This window comes from Marmota flaviventris, chromosome 10 (assembly GCF_047511675.1).
Source record: "Marmota flaviventris isolate mMarFla1 chromosome 10, mMarFla1.hap1, whole genome shotgun sequence".
Classification (NCBI taxonomy): domain Eukaryota; kingdom Metazoa; phylum Chordata; class Mammalia; order Rodentia; family Sciuridae; genus Marmota; species Marmota flaviventris.
In genome coordinates this window covers 98,807,242-98,824,892 of record NC_092507.1, presented here as the reverse complement: position 1 = coordinate 98,824,892, position 17,651 = coordinate 98,807,242, and the positions used below count along the sequence as shown (strand labels likewise).

The 17,651-nt window shown below is 35.7% G+C and overlaps 1 protein-coding gene and 1 pseudogene across 1 annotated transcript; one reads left to right on the top strand and one right to left on the bottom strand.

The window, feature by feature from the left end:
- Window positions 1-8,137: 8,137 nt before the first annotated feature.
- LOC114082254 (U2 spliceosomal RNA) lies at window positions 8,138-8,308 on the top strand (annotated as a pseudogene).
- Window positions 8,309-14,613: 6,305 nt separating this feature from the next.
- LOC114105336 (upstream-binding factor 1-like protein 1) lies at window positions 14,614-15,700 on the bottom strand. Its single transcript, XM_027951769.2, is given in 2 exon segments — window positions 14,614-15,426; window positions 15,428-15,700. Coding segments are annotated over 2 exon segments (1,080 nt in total). The 5' UTR covers window positions 15,695-15,700.
- Window positions 15,701-17,651: the final 1,951 nt, after the last annotated feature.

Sequence of the window (17,651 nt, the reverse complement as noted above, 5' to 3'; positions counted from 1 at the left end):
ATCTCTCTATGCCTGTATGCAAGTTCTATTTCTGTGCATAAACCTGCCTAATACACCTAAGAAAACTCACCATGACATAAGAGAAAAGGAAATGGATAAATTATTAAACACAGTATATTAAAACCAATAATAAGAAATATACGTTTTCTTAGTGTGTCAAAATTTATATTTAAATATGTATATCAGCATGATTTGTATCACTTTTTATTACATTTGCTTTTTTACATATCTGTAATTTGTTTCTGAATGCACAAGTGTTATTCAATTTTAGGCAGAAAACTTCCAGTCAAGTAGGCCCAACAATAACTTATTAGAAAACTACACCATGGCATCATTGCATTGTGCATTTACTTTCAAGAGCTATTCTTGTAACCTACATAAACTGCAGTTAACTTCAAATACTACATTTGATTTTGAATGTAGAGATTGCTCATCTATTTGGAATTTTGAACCTGAAGTTTATCTAAGAGCCTTTACAAAGGCCTTTCCTCTAGGTTGCTTCAAAGCAAACAGCAAATAGGAAGAAATTCACCCTGAAAAACCACATGTCTCCTGGTAGGAATTACACAACCACTACATTTCCCAAAAGTGAACTTTCTATGTAATGGTAACAACTTAGATATTTCTAAATATCCGGTTTGACATCCATGAATATACGTGCCTCAGTCTTTTTACTAGAGCGGGGATTTCTTCCTTTAGAACCAGTGAGCAAAAAAATTTCCCCTTAATATTCATTAATGGGGTACGGAGTAAAAAATAAACAAATAAAGCCAGGATACTTTTAACAGTCCCAATGACCCAAGGTGGGTTCTGATGTCAACAAAGTACATTGAAAGAGGCAAACCTCTTCATGCCTGGGGCCTGCAGGTGGGGCAGTATTGAGTCTGGATTTCAGGGCATTTTGGAAAAATCACTCCCACTTGGCTGCCCAGTGTGGGTGGATGATGGGTAGGTTCTGCAGCCATGCCAGGTTCTCACCAGGTCCCCACACGGAGTCCAGAACAGGCCTTGGCGGTGCCTTCTCAAATTCTGAACTTATTCCACCTCTCCCAGACCAAGACTTCAAGCCAAAGTTAATCAAAAGATGGACATTACATACTGCTCAAGGGAACCATACACCCACTAGACATAACAATCATAAATATATATGCCCCAAACAAAGGTATAGCTATGTTCATCAAACAAATTCTTCTCAAGGTCAAGAGTCAAATTAATCACAACACAATAATCTTGGGTGACTTTAACACAACTCTCTCATCACTGAATAGATCTTCCAAACAAAAGTTGAATAAATAATCTATATAGGGCTTGGGATGTGGCTCAAGTGGTAGCACGCTTGACTGGCATGTGTGTGGTAGTGGGTTCGATCCTCAGCACCACATACAAACAGAGATGTTATGTCCGCTGAAAACTAAAAAATAAATATTAAAAAATTCTCTCTCTCTCTCTCTCTCTCTCTAAAAAAGAATTTATAGAACTCAATAATGTAATCAATAACTTAGGCTTAACTGACATATATAGAATAGTTCAACCTTCATTATGTGGATACACTTTCTTCTCAGCAGCACATGAATCCTTCTCTAAAATAGACGAGGTACTATGCCACAAAACAGTACAAAAAAGTAGAGATACTACCATGTAGTTTATGAGATCATAATTGAGTGAAATTGAAAATCAATGACAAAATGAAAAAAATAAAATTTATTTCAACACCTGGAGACTAAACAATATGCTACTGAATGAAGATGGGTTGCAGAAGACATCAATGAAGGGATTTAAAAATTCTTAGAGACAAATGAGAACATATACACAACATATCAAAATCACTGGGACACCATGAAAGCAATTCTAAGAGGAAAGTTTATTGCATGGATTTCATTCCTTAAGAGAAGAAAAAGTCAACAAATAAATGACTTCACTTTGCATCTCAAATCCCTAGAAAAAGAAGAACAAACCAACAGCAGAAGCAGTGGAAGGCAAAAAAAAAAAAAAAAAAAAAAAATTAAAATTAGAGCTGAAATCAATTAAATCAAAACAAAAGAAACAATTGAAAACACAAAAAAGGTGGTTCTTTGAAAAAATAAATAAAATTGACAGACCCTTGGCTACTCTAATGAACAGAAGGAGAGAGAGAAAACTCAAATTACCAGCATACATGATGAAAAAGGTAATATCACAACAGACAATACAGAAATACAGATGTTTATTATAAATTATTTTGAAAACTTGAAAACTTATATTCCAATAAAATGGAAGATATTGAAGGCATCAGTGAATTTCTTAAGTTATATGACTTGCCCAGATTTCATTGCAAGAAAATAATCACAACAAATTTGATTGATAATGTAATTGATCTTTATTTTCAACTCATGAATTCCATCTCATTTATAAGTAGAGATGTGCAAAAAAAAGTAGAAAGAGAGAGAGAGAGAGAGAGAGAGAGAGAGAGAGAGAGAGAGAGAGAGAGAGAGAGAAAGAGCAGAGACACTATGTCAGATCTGGCAAAATAATGGGTTGTTAAAAGGTAGTTTGAAAAGAAGCTAGGGAAGGACATAAGACAAAGTGAACTAGGACATAAGACAAAGTTAACATGAGCTTGAGCTTATTTTCCTTGTAAAGGTTAATGCCCAGAAAATTCTCTTACTGAGCTGGCCCAAACATGCCTGTTTAGGTAACTGGCTATTCTAGTCTTTCAAAAGGTCAAAAAACAGAACAAAAAACTTGGTTTTAATTTGGTGATATGGAACATTAATGCAAGTGGCTCTATTTTGGTTTGGACTGTTGAGGTCTAGTTCAAATCAGTGGTCATCTATTGATTTTATTTAACCAAATATACACTTTTAAAAAGCATTTAATTATGTACAACTATAGCATACTAATTAGAAATATGAGAAAATACTTTAGTGTCAAATTTCTATGATTCATGAGATTTAATTTTCCACCTTTGATGCTTCTGGTCTTTCCTTTGAAAGGTTAAGGGTAAAAAAGAAAAAAAAAATGAGGTCACTTACTTTTTGCATATAAGTTTTTGAGGCCTCAAAATCTTTCAATTGAGAACTCAGAAATTTGCAAGGATACCTTTGGTTTAGGTTGGGAGTTTAAATTGAGCATTTTCTTAAGGGAAAAATCTAAGGAAGCACCATTTTGAAAGGGAGGAAGAAAATTCAGTGAGAACTGAAACTGGAGGAAAATATTACGTAGAAAAGAGATCAATGATAATTATTTCCTTCACTTATTATTGCTTTTTGTTTGCTTGTTTGTTTGTTTTTGTATGAGGGTTTGAACCCAGATGCACTCAACCACTGACCACTGAGCTACATTTTCCAACCCTCCATCTTTTTTGTTTGTTTGTTTGGAGACACAGTCTTCATAAGTTGCTTATGCTGACATTGAACTTGCAATTCTCCTGCTTCAGCCTGTTTAGCAACTGGGATTAAAGGCACCTGCCACTCCTCTCAGCACCTTCAATTCAATCTTGGAGAAAGATCACTTGTTCACTCATGTGTTCTCTTACCCCCATGCACTTGGATGTTGTTCATCTTCCCACATTGCTAGTCTATTTCCAAAGAAATTAGGGAAACATCCAATTCTAAAGATATTTGGGAAGGTCTCCTAAGTAACTTTAAATTACTGTAATGCTATTAAGAAATGAGAAAATAATCAGCAGACCCCAGTGGTACATGTATGTAATCCGGTTGACTTGAGGCTCAGACAGTAAGATCATAGATTTTATAGTCCTGTTCTTTGAAGAACCACTTTGTTTTTAGAAAGAGCTGGATCAGTTAAGTAGTTCAGGGAAGTTTAGTCTTGTTTTCTGGCAGGGGGGAACGAACTTCGAATGTTTACTCCTGAGTTATATCCCCAGTCCTTTTTAGTTTGTATTTTGTAATAAACTCTCCCTAATTAGGTGAGGCTATCCTTAAATTTGGTATCATCTTATCCCAGTCACTTGAGTTGCTGGGAATACAAGTGTGACTTACCTCACCCAGCTACAGAAGACTCCTCTATGAAGTGAAGGAAGGACAGCTTCAGTAGAAGTTCAGAGCAAAGTGATATAATTTTTAATACATCTTTACTTACATTCATTTTGCAAAGTCAAATAAGAACAAACTGTGGAGGCTGTTACTTTCCCCAACATCCTTTTCTTAAATACTTGTCTGTAATTCTATGTAGTATGCATCACAAACTGATTTTTTCCTAGTAACTGTTTTGCTAAATTGTAAGTAAATAATGTTTAGTATTTTTTTACAATTATATTTATTCACTCGTATGCTTATATTTTGCAAGCAAAGTTTGTACTGATAATTTTATATTGCAAGTAATCTACTGACCCTCTTATGTGTTACTGCCTTATGTATTCATCTGGATTTGAAGAACCAGGTCACATGTCTAAACTGTTTTTAAGATCTTATAAATGTCTCATGTTTGTTTGTTTATATTTCTCAATAGATTGTGCAGCAGTTTCAATTATAATGGTATTTATTTCCAGGGTACATTTGTAGTAGTCTGAAACACTTATGATTGTCATAGTTTGGTGCTTTCCACATGTATCTAGTAAGTCAAGACCAGTTATTTTGTTGAACATGTCACAAGGTCTTGGTCAGCCCCTCAGAAAACAACATCCCAGTTTTAAGGTACCTAACTCTGCTGTTGAAAAGTTGTGAACTACTGAATCTTAACATAGGTTAACAATAATACTTAAATCAAAGGGCTAAAGATGCAGCTCAGTAATAGAGGATGTGTCTAGTATATACAAGGTCCTGAGTCTGATTCGCAGCAATGCAACTAATAACAAGAAATAATTCCTAATACTTAGCCAGCAATTGGAGAGAACAAGCAATTAGTAGAAGTCCTACATAAATTGCAAGCTAATGCCCAAAGCCAAAATTAGAGCAATGGAATTTAGTAACTAAATACTTCCTTCCATAAAACATAGAGTAAGTATTCCAAAGAGTTGATCAGAATCAGGCGGTATAGCGATACCAGATTTCAAACTATATTACAGAGCAATAGTAACAAAAACAGCATGGTACTGGTACCAAAGCAGGCGGGTGGACCAATGGTACAGAATAGAGGACACAGAGACTAATCCACAAAGTTACAACTATCTTATATTTGATAAAGGGGCTAAAAGCATGCAATGGAGGAAGGATAGCATCTTCAACAAATGGTGCTGGGAAAACTGGAAATCCATATGCAACAAAATGAAACTGAATCCCCTCCTCTCGCCATGCACAAAAGTTAACTCAAAATGGATCAAGGAGCTTGATATCATATCAGAGACTCTGCGTATGATAGAAGAAAAAGTTGGCTACGATCTACATATTGTGGGGTCGGGCTCCAAATTCCTTAATAGGACACCCATAGCACAAGAGTTAATAACAAGAATCAACAAATGGGACTTACTCAAACTAAAAAGATTTTTCTCAGCAAGAGAAACAATAAGAGAGGTAAATAGGGAGCCTACATCATGGGAACAAATTTTTACTCCTCACACTTCAGATAGAGCCCTAATATCCAGAGTATACAAAGAACTCAAATAATTAAACAATAAGATAACAAATAACCCAATCAACAAATGGGCCAAGGACCTGAACAGACACTTCTCAGAGGAGGACATACAATCAATCAACAAGTACATGAAAAAATGCTCACCATCTCTAGCAGTCAGAGAAATGCAAATCAAAACCACCCTAAGATACCATCTCACTCCAGTAAGATTGGCAGCCATTATGAAGTCAAACAACAACAAGTGCTGGCGAGGACGTGGCGAAAAGGGTACTCTTGTACATTGCTGGTGGGACTGCAAATTGGTGCGGCCAATTTGGAAAGCAGTATTTAGATTCCTGGGAAAGCTGGGAATGGAACCACCATTTGACCCAGCTATTGCCCTTCTCAGACTATTCCCTGAAGACCTTAAAAGAGTGTATTACAGGGATACTGCCACATCGATGTTCATAGCAGCACAATTCACAATAGCTAGACTGTGGAATCAACCCAGATGCCCTTCAATAGATGAATGGATAAAAAAAAATGTGGCATTTATACACAATGGAGAATTACGCAGCACTAAAAAATGACAAAATCGTGGAATTTGCAGGGAAATTGATGGTACTAGAGCAGATTGTGCTAAGTGAAGCTAGCCAATCCCTAAAACACAAATGCCAAATGTCTTCTTTGATATAATGAGAGCAACTAAGAACAGAGCAGGGAGGAAGAGCGGGAGGAAAAGATTAACATTAAACAGAGACATCAGGTGGGAGGGAAAGGTAGAGAAAAGGGAAATTGCATGGAAATGGAAGGAGACCCTCATTGTTATACAAAATTACATATAAGAGGTTATGAGGGGAATGGGGAAAAAAACAAGGAGAGAAATGAATTACAGTAGATGGGGTAGAGAGAGAAGATGGGAGGGGAGGGGAGGGGAGGGGAGGGTTGCTAGTAGAGGATAGGAAAGGTAGCAGAATACAACAGTTACTAATAGGGCATTATGTAAAAATGTGGATGTGTAACCGATGTGATTCTGCAATCTGTATTTGGGGTAAAAATGGGAGTTCATAACCCACTTGAATCTAATGTATGAAATATGATATGTCAAGAGTTTTGTAATGTTTTAAACAACCAATAAAAAAAAATTAAAAAAAAGAGTTGATCAGAAGAGTTTTGGTATTTTGTATAGAAAAAGGCCAAAGAAAGCAGAAACAAAAAGCAGATTGATGTCTTCAAAACTACCTACCTTGTAAGGTGGGAACAGAGACAAGGAGCAATGGAGAAATAACCTATTGTTTAATATCCAATTACTTAAGTTTACTTATTTTGTGTAAGGATTAAGGTGGAGAAAATTTATTATTATGCTCATGAAATTGTCCTCTGTGGGAAATTTTGTCTTCGCCTATTAATCTTTTTATTTTTATTTTTTTAGGGAGGAGTAGATACCACAGATTCAAACAAAGTATATTTCACTGCTGAGCCAAGTCTCTAGCATTTTTAATTTTTATTTTGAGACAGAGTCTTCTTGCTTAGGGCCTCACTAAATTGCTGAAGTGGCCCTTGAACTTGATTGCTGAAGCTGTCCTTGAACTTGTTGCCCCTCTTCCTTATCCTCCAGCTTGTGCCCTGGAACTCAGCTTCTTTAATCCTATTTCAGCAGGAATCAGATTTGGCAGTTTAATCTCACTCTGATGAGGTGTGGGTCCATTTTGTTTTTGTTTTGCTCTGTTGGTGATGTAATCCACAGAGTGACACCCTCCTCCACAGAGATACTTATTCAGACCCTCCATTAAACTTATATTCTGGTCTGTTAGCTGTTATGTGCAGGAGCTTCAATCAAAAAGTAATTTTCTCTTTTCCAATGATGGAGTTGGGCTGGGGACGTTGCTCAAGTGGTAAAGCGCTTGCCTGGCATGTGCGGGGTGCTGGGTTCGATCCTCAGAAGCACATAAAAATAAAATAAAGATGTTGTGTCCACCGAAAACTGAAAAATACATATTAAAAAATTCTCTATCTCTCTCTCTTTAAAAAAAGTGATGAAGCTTAGTCAAAAAAAATGATGTTTCTCTGTGATTTCTGTTTAATATTAAGACTTCGAGTAAAATGCTTTTGGTCTAAGATTTATATAGTATTCCTAGATGAATTTATTCTAGATGATAATCTAAATTCATATATATTAGAGAATGATACTCTAATGTGATCATTGCTACTATTATTTGATACTCTGTTTTTGGTTTGTAAATATATTTTCCAAATTGTGAATAATGATTCTAAGTGTATTAGTAAATTTTTTATTGCATATTTCTTGGTACTGAGAGGCAGCCATGATCAGGCAACAGTCTAACTCATTGAATGTAAAGTCAAGTCTCCTCAGGGGACAGGGTATTCGATTTACAAATATAGAAGTTAGTTATAATTTTTTTTCTATGAAAACAGTAACTAAGAGAATATATATAAAGAACATAAATTGAGACCAGAGTAAGAATTTGAAGATAGACTTATAGGATGGTTAAGGTGTGGTAGGTGGTGATTGAAAGGTGAGAAGGTCTTCAAGTAACAGAAAAAGCCATTAAATAAGAAAGGTAGACAAAAACGCAAGTGGAATGAGCTACCAGTACATTTTAAGTTTTGTAAATCTCAAAATTTCATCGCTTCTCGGCCTTTTGGCTGAGATCAAGTGTAGTATCTGTTCTTATCAGTAAATCTCAAAATTTTTTTCTTTTACAAATATGTTTTTAATTATTGTAATATTTGTATAAATTTGTGGGTAGAGTACTGTTATTTTACACATACACAATGTATGAGGAGCAAATCATGGCAGTCAGAATTTCTTTTTTTTTAAATTCTAATTTGTTATAGATGACAGCAGAATTTCAGTCTTGTCAAATACAATTATTTCTGTGTCTTAGAAATCTTCAAATTCCTTCTAGTTATTATTGCATCCAATCAACATTTTAGCATCAGATTCGTCATTTTAGGTTGGTAGCCATTTTATCTGGAGGCTCCACGGTTTGGCTTCTGAGGCAATAGTGCTTACCTTCCCATCAGAACATTTGCCTCCTAAACAGTCAAACCCACCCCAGCTTATGATGCAACTCCTAAACAGCTTATGAAATTCCTCTTGTGGGCTATAAAGCTGCTCTGTGTGTGCCCATGCGCTGCTGCTCTCCTGGGAGGCATAACCTTGTCTGTTTGCCTCATTCTTCTGACAATAAATCTCTACATGAGATTTCAGTGTGGGTCAGGTCTTTGGACTTTGTGTGTACTCTGTGAGTGTACTTTTATTTATGATTAAGTGTATAATTAGTCTTCAATACATTTTCTTACCTGTTTTCTTTTTTGTCTAATGATTTGTTAGTATATGTTTTTTCTTTCCTCATAATTATTCCCTACAGGTAAGTAATACATCAACAATTTTATGTCCTTCTTACCAATATTGTAATTTTCTCTTTTCCAATAATTTTTTCCCTCTTTTTTTATACAATGCCAGATAGGAAGTCCTGACAGTATTTTATTTATTTATTTTTGGTCAGAGGCACTTTACTACACCATCAACTCCAGCCCGCTTTTTTTTTTAAAGGGAAGTTCTTACTAAAATGCTGAGTGTAACCCTAAATTGCTGATGCTGGTCTCTTATGTGATCTCCCTGCCTCAATCTCCCAAGTTGTAGGTTTACTCCAATGAATGGAAGTAGTACTAATGAATATCTTTATTATTGTTCTTTTATCTGATTTCAAAAAGAATGATTTTAAGAACTCCATATGTATAATGACATTAATCATATTGTCTTAAATATATTCTTATTTGTGGGGGGAGCATACCTGGGATTAAACCTAGGGGACTCTATATTGGCATCAGATCAATATTGGCATCAGATTCATCATTTGAGTTTCAGAGCCGTTTTATCCATAGGCTCCAAAGTTTCAATTCTGAGGCAAAGCTGATTAACTTTCCATAAGAACATGTGCCTGTGTTAGGATGGCCTTAGGCATGAGCCTAAACAAATCCATTTTAAAAACTCCAGTTTGAAATCTGCAGTTTCACCAGGCACACCCACAGAATGCTCCAGTATGGCCACAAAAGAGTTATTTCCCCTCACCCTGATAAAGAGAGTAAAGCCCCTGGCAGGCTGCCATCACTTGATAAGATGAAAAGAAGAGAAGATCAAGGTGGAGACCACCAGACCAGAAGTTTCTGACCCCAAGGTAAATGATATTACTGACAAATCAAGTAGTAGCTTATAAGGACTGAAGGGGGGGGGGGTTCAAAAAACCCTAAAATTTAGGATAAATAATAGAGTAAGTGAACAGGGATTTAACCAGCTGAAACAAGGATGCACTCGAGCTGGAGAGCCTGATGAGGACCTGACATTGTCATCATTTCCTGAGTCTCTGCATGATCCTCACCACTCTCAAACTCTACCACCTCATCAGGACCTTGGTGAGAGCTTCATCTCCTTGCTATGACCCCCTCCTCAACAAGTCATCCACTCCACTCCAGGAAAAGCCTGCCTTAGTTCTGGTTCTGGTCCCCGCAGTCTGAGGGTGTGCATCTCCTGTACATAAACCCTAAGGCTTAATATTTTTGAACTTAAAATGCAGAGGAAATGTCTGTCATTTGCCTATCATGATTAAGTGTGTTTTACAGTGCTTAGAATTAATCTAGAATTTTTTGCTGTGAAGTAATTAATCTAGAATTGTTTGCTGTGAATTGATTATGTCTATTGCAGTGCCTAGCATTAAGGATTCTCATTTTCTTGATTAAGAACCTATAGAGTGAAACTGTATTGAGTAATTTGAGTGAAGAAAGCATTTAAAAGGGCAGAAGAGCATGGACATTCTTTGTTTCTCCCCTCTACTGCATAAGTAGCAATTCTGCCCTTCTCAAAACAGTCTGCTAAAAGATCAACCCCACCCCAGTTTATGATATAATTACTAAGTAGCTGATGAAATTCCTCTTGAGGGCTATAAAGCTGCTCTGTGTGTGCCACATGCTGCTGCTCTCCGCTCAGAGACAGCATTGCCAGTTTGCTTCATGATAATGATAATAAATCTTTTGGTGATATTCTGGTGTTTGTCATTGTTTTTGGACTTTGGACTCTGTGAGTGTCCTTTAACTCTGTTACTGAGTTTCATTCTCACACTTTTTATTTTATTTTAAGACAGACTTTCCCCAAATTGCTGAGACTGTCCTTAAACTGGCATCCTCGAGCTTCAGGCTTCAGAGTAGCTCCTATTATTGTGTGTGCCATTCTGTTCCCAGTTAAGAACACACTTTATTGGATTAAAATATCTTTTTTATTCATGGTTTAATAAACGCTTTCATTGTGACAGTGTATATGCTATATTAGGGTATAATTTAGGCCCTAGAAAATGCTCAACATATATTTCAGAATAAATTCAGTAACTATTGGATTCAGTGCTGGCTGGTCAACATAATCTTATTAAATGAGTAATTCAGCTGGGCATGGTGCTGTGCCCTATGCAATCCCAATGGCTACAGAGGAGGCTGAGGTACAAGGATTGCAAGTTCAAGCTGGCTGCACCAATATAGGAATACCATATGCAATTTAGAGAGACCCTGTCTCAAAATTTTTTTAAAAAGATAATGAAAAGGGCTGTGCATGAGGCTTACTGGATGAGCCAGATACAAAAACAAAAACAAAACAACAACAACAAACAAAAGAGCATTTTTCATATGAGAACATATGTCCCTGATCTTTTGAGTTTGACTTAAATTTCCTGACATAATGGTCTCAAGTTTTATCCACTTTCTTACAAATACTATATTTTCATTTTTGTTCGTTAACAAATAAAACTTCATTGTGTATATATACATTTCTTTTTTTTCCATTCTACTGTTGGTGGACATCGTAGTTGGCTCCATAGCTTGATTATTGTGAATTTTGCTGTTGTGAACTTGATGTGTCTGTGTCATTATACTATGCTGATTTTAAATCTTTTGGATATATACCAAGGAGTGGTACAGTTGTGTCAATTGTGGTTTTATACCTAGACTTTTTTGTCTCTATTGAACTTTGTGTGTGTGTTTGTGTATGTGCTTGACTTACCCATAAGTAAACATTTTTTTCCTAACACAATGGGAATTTGTCACATATCTGTATTTCTATGAGTTCTCTGCTTTTAATTTTGAGATTATTTGTCAAGTGTCCATATATTTAGAATTGGAACAGCTTAATGACTATTTTTAAATGTAGAGTATCCTTTTAAAACCAACATTTTTTTAATGATACTGGAGATTTCACCCAGAGCTTCATGCATGCTAGACACACACTCTACTGATCTATACTCTCAGATCTTTTTTATTAAATTTCAAGCCAGAGTTTCAATCAATTGCTCATGTTTACTTCAAAATTTGCATCCTCCTGACTCAGCCTCCCTACCAGCTGTATTCCATGATCAACTACACTTTATCACATAATGTTCTAGCTGGGAGAAAACCATATACAAGTTTTTTTGTTGTTTGTTTGCTTTTTGTTTCATTTTGTTTTTGTATTTTACTTATCAGAATTTCTTAGTGTCTCTTCCATGCAGTAACTTGCCATTTATTATTTTTTGGTCTGATATGAAAATATGTATTTCTTCACTGTAAATTTAATCTATTTATGCTAATTCTAATTGTAACCAGTTTGATTTTTAAGGTCAACTTTTTCTGTATCAATACTTTTTCATTGTAATAATAATGATATCTATTTGCCGGGGTCCTGCCCTAGCGGGGTCCAGGGAGTCCTGAAGGATGAGTGGCGTCGGCGGAAAGATGAGACAGGAGTCGTTCCGTTCGAGCAATCTCCAGAGAGAGAGCTAATGCAGCTTTCTCTGGGTCATCTTTTATTACAATTTTTCTCATCATTATAGATTCAGAATACGTCATTGATTATATAATTTAAAACTTTGCCAAGACATGACATTTCCTTAACCATGATTGGGGGTACAAAAAATGTAACATTAATTTACATTTTTCCAGGATATGTCCTTCAGTTATATAATTATTAAAAGTACAGAATCATTAATAAAATACGTCACCAATTTACATTTTTCAGATTTTCCCAAGATTTACTATTTTTCCCAAGATATGCTATTTTCTTATTAACTAATGCCAAACTACGCAACCAGACTCTAAGTCTCTTAACCAATCATTAACCTAAAGTAAACCTGTACTTTATTTCTAATCTAAAATTCCCATCTAAGAAAAGTCCCTTTAAATCTTATATTTAAAATATACTAAAGTTTATGAATCATTCTTAAAACATATCAGAAACCTATACAACTAAAAACTTAAGAATTTCTAAACTTAAGAATCTAAATAAAATAATATTTCTAACATTATTCTAAAACTGTGTCTTATAAAGGTGTTTTAATTAATTCCTAAATTTATTCTCATAAAACTGGTTGAGCTACTTTCTCAAAGAGTTCCTTTGTTTCTCAGTCAAGGTGCACTAGTTCTCATATCTTTATAATCTTTCTCAATAGAAAGTAAGTTCTAAAAATCAATCCACTTTCCACCAATATTAACTATGCTCATCATATATCCCTATGTAAAGTAAGAAAGGGTTTATAAAAAGAGAAAGATATATCTTTATATGTTTTAACTTTCCTAAGTGTATAATATAACTTTCCTTAATCAAAAATGAAACTGCATGTGGTGAACTTTGTGAAATAAGCATACTGATTAGGTTTTCTAAGAGGCCGGAAATATGGGCTTGGGTTCTAGTTGATATAAGCAATGTGGTGCCTAAAATTCTCATGACCTTTCAAAGGATGATTGTTGTCCATTATCAGGTTTATCCACAATGTACTGAGATAGAAGAACAGCCTTCTACTTTGTCCTTGATATGCTGAGGGGTAGTAGAACAGCCTCCAAGGCATGAACTACCTGTTATGTTCTAGCCATCTGAAATTTAATTTGTTTGGCATTTAACATACTCATGCCTCCTGTCAGAAACATAAGCATGAAAATGAAAAGTCCCAATTACATAAAAAAGGGTCTCATGGTTTTGGTTTCCCATCAACCAGCGTGGCTTTGCCAGCATTCATCCTCACTGTGTCCCTGTCAAGACAGTGGGAGAGCGGCTTTGCCAACACTTTTTCTCACTGTGACCCTGTCAAGACAGTGAGTGGGGGAATCACCTTCACCAGCTGCCTATCATTACTGGAAGCCTAAAAGTGAAAGCAAAACTTACTTCAAGAATACTCAGTGTGTTTTTGTGTGCATTCCATAGCACAATTATCTCATTCTGTAATCTTACAATCTTTTTTCTTTTATTCTAATTTTTTATAAATGATATCAGAATACATTGCAATTCATATAACATATATAGAGCACAATTTTTCTTGTCTCTGGTCATATACAATGTATATTCACACTATTTGTGTCCTCATACATGTATTAAAGTAATGCTGACCATCTCATTCCACCATTTTCTGTACCCCCATGACCCCTCCCTTCCCCTACCTCTCCTTTGCCTTATCTAGAGTTTGTCTAATCCTCCCATGCTCTTCCTCCCAACCACACTATAAATCAGTCTCCTTATATCAGAGAACACATTCATGTTGGCAAGGATGTGAGGAAGAGGTACACTCAGATATTGCTAGTGGAAAAAAAATTATATATATATATATATATATATATATATATATATATATATATTATATATTTATTATATATTTATATATAATATATATTATATGTATTTATATATTTTATATATATATATATATATATATATATATATATGTATATATAATTTTTTCCACTAGCTATATATATATATATATATATATATATATATATATATATATATATTATATTGTTCTAGATTGGTTTTCCTTTCCCAGTTTACAAAACTGCCATAGATACTAGTGATCCACATTCCCTTCTTTCCAACCTGAACTCTTTTGTGTTGATAGTTCCCTCAACATAACAGCATAGAGTATGAACAAAGATGAAGTCTTAGTCTAAGGATTGCCCCAGGGAGATGAGCTAGAGCCACTGCCTTCAGACCCACCACATCCAGTTTCATCTCCACTCCTAGAGTCTATGGAGTCACTTCCTTCATCCTCTTTCTACTTGTTCTTTGCTGATCCTTGTGAGGGATGATCATTGTTAGTTGATTGCCATCTGAGTAGTGTCCAGTGAGTCCCTCCCTGGAGACTTCAGTCCCTCCTTCTTTTCAAGGCCTTCTTGAAGACTTTCAGCTGATGGGGACTGTTGGTCTATTCGTTTGAACTTGGGGCTTGGGCCTCCTGCATTGGTTATGTTTTTACGCTTCCCATAGCTAGTCTCTTTGTAGGTGGCATACTCCTTTGGTGACAAACTCATGAGCCAGAGGTCCAGGTCCACCCTGTACTGTTTCTGCAACTCCTCAGCCTGTCTTTCATATTGTTCCTTCATGCTCTGTGGGACATGCTGCCAGCGCCTCCCAATCTCTACCATGCGCTCCCTCAGGCGCAAATGTTGCAGCTCCCTACTAGACCATGAATCTTGATGAAATTTGTGGTATCTATTCATGGGAGGCTTCTTGGGCTCTCCATGAAATTTCACCTTCTTAGAAAATCCATCAGTTTCTGTTAGAGATCTCACATTTTTTACATTTCCTTGTAACTTCTTTCTGGCTTTGGTTTGGCATCTCTTATAGACATCAGATGTTTTGGAGACCTGAGCTAGATCAGGGTGATTTTCTTTAAAACAAGCCAGGTTTGCTTCAAATTCCCGTTTCTCCTTCTGAAAATCCTCAATATATTTCTGCTTTATTTCTTCTGGAAGCTGCTTGTATTTCTCAGTCAGGATCTTGGTCAACTCCTTGTTGTTCAGCTCAGGGAGCTCTTGGGAATACTCAGCCCAATTCTCCTTGTAGAAGCGGATGTAAGCAGTCAGGGGTTTTTTGGGGAAGTCTGGATGTTTGTCATATTTTTTTGCATTTTGTGGGAATTTTAACACATTCTTTGGCTTCCAGAACTAATTCTTTCAATGTACGTAACTTCCTCAATTTACGAGAAATCTCTAACCATTTGCCTTTGCACATTTCTGCAGAGAAATGATTAAAAGCTATTTTTTCCCAGTCCATATTTGAAAGGGTTGTCTTGAATGTTTCATTATCATTGCATTGGATATTATTCTCTATATTTTCCAGTAACCTCAGAATGTTTTTGTCTGACCAGCAGCCTTGGCTGTGGTATGATGCCATTTTGAGATTTCTCTCTGGGCCACTGAAAAAGTCTCAGTTGTTGAAAAAGTCTCAACAGGAACTCAAACTCCTCCAATCTCACAACTCAGCAGATAAATTATTCCTAGAAGTTCTGTAGTATGTGTGATATTGTATTTCTAAACAGAAAGAGAAAGAAGGTTACTCTCTTTCTTTAGTGGTTAATGAAAATAACCAAACCTCACTTGAATATGTTGCTTGAGTAGTTTAAAGTTTACAATGTAAATGGAAGAATATTTACATCTAAAATGAAATTTATGCTTGCTTTTTATATGCTGCATGTGCAATATTTGAAATCTCTACCTCTCCAGCCAGGCTGCTTCCAAAATCTTGGAAGAGCCTACTTGAAATAGAACACAATAACACAAATGCAGTCTACTCACTCCAAAAGCTTCAGATAACACAAAGGCCCTGAAGACCAAGTAAAAAGACACAATGAAGAGAACTGGCTTAAAGGGAAATGTATTCCATTCTCTTGTGCCCTAAGTGAGGCACTTCTAATGGCAGCCCAAATAGGTATCAGTAAAGGTGAAGCTAAGGAGTGGGAAGCAATACAACATAATCCAATGAACACCCAGTGAAAACCCCAAAAATGCAAAATGCCTCAATCATGGTCTATGGGTGGAAGGTGGACCTTCAATCTGTGACTGATGAACAGATGCTTCAAGACCCTGGCAGTCATAAACAAAACTTTTCTAGAAAATCATACTATCTCTCCTTTCAAATGGGAAGGTTTCAGAAGAATTCCAATACTTACAGCTTTATCTGGCTTTCTATTTCTTATATTGTAGTCTCAATGAAAGTACTGCCTCTTCTATAGTCTCTTCAGAGCATCTGTTACCTAAAAGAATATCAACATATGGCAGATCTGGAAGCTACTATTTTCTTACCAATCTTGTCTTTTATAATGTAATACTTCATCATCAATGTGGTTAGATAAATGAAAATAAAAACAAAATTAATCATAGAACAGAGACAGTAACTGGGATAAAAGTGGCAAATACCCAACAAAGTTGCAAAGTAAATGCAGAAATAATTCCATACTCTGTGTTTATGGTCACAACTTATTCTGAAATGTTTGGAAAGAAAAAACATTATTTGTCTTAAACCCCCAACTATTTTGTAAGTGGCAATTGTTAAAAATAGCAATAGTACACAATATATTTTGAGTTTTTATACTCAAAAAGAGATGTATAAAATTAACATTGGAAAAGAAGTGTGTAAGAGCAATGCACTCCACAGTCATTTCAAACTCACTATTCACGAGGTAATCCACCTTTGGAGATACAAGAACTCCAAGTTTAAATGGCAGCTAGTGTTTTCCAATATAGTTTGCTTTTGAATGAATGACTGGAGGGCCTGGGGTTGGGGCTCAGTGGTAGAGCACTTGCATAGCATGTGGCAGGTGCTTGGTTTGATCCTCAGTACCCCATAAAAATAAATAAAATAAAGTTATTGTGTCCGGCTACAACTAAATACAAAACAAAAAAATGAATGACTGGAGGTCATCAAACTTCCCATTTCTAAATTGGAATAAATACTGAAAACCCTCTCATTTCTGGCACCTCGTTGATTCACCAATGTCATCCTTCCATAGCCATCAGTAGATTCTGGCTTGCCATTGGGCACTTTATAGACCAAAGCTAAAACCTGAAGTTGCTGAAAATAGCATGTTGCACATTCTTCAGGGCTTTCTAGTGAAGCTCAGATCCCATTCCCAAATAAAGCTACAGAACATCAAGGATTTTTTTTCCTCTATAAATTTATAATTTGGATACACAGGGAATGTAAAATAAAATACATTAACTTCTATATTTTAAAACAATGTGTGAATGAAAAATAAATACATGATTTTTATTAAATAGACTTCAGCATCTATTTTGGGAAGCCTTCTGAAAACTGAGTTAAAAAATTAAGAGAGAAAGTATGAGTTCATTTA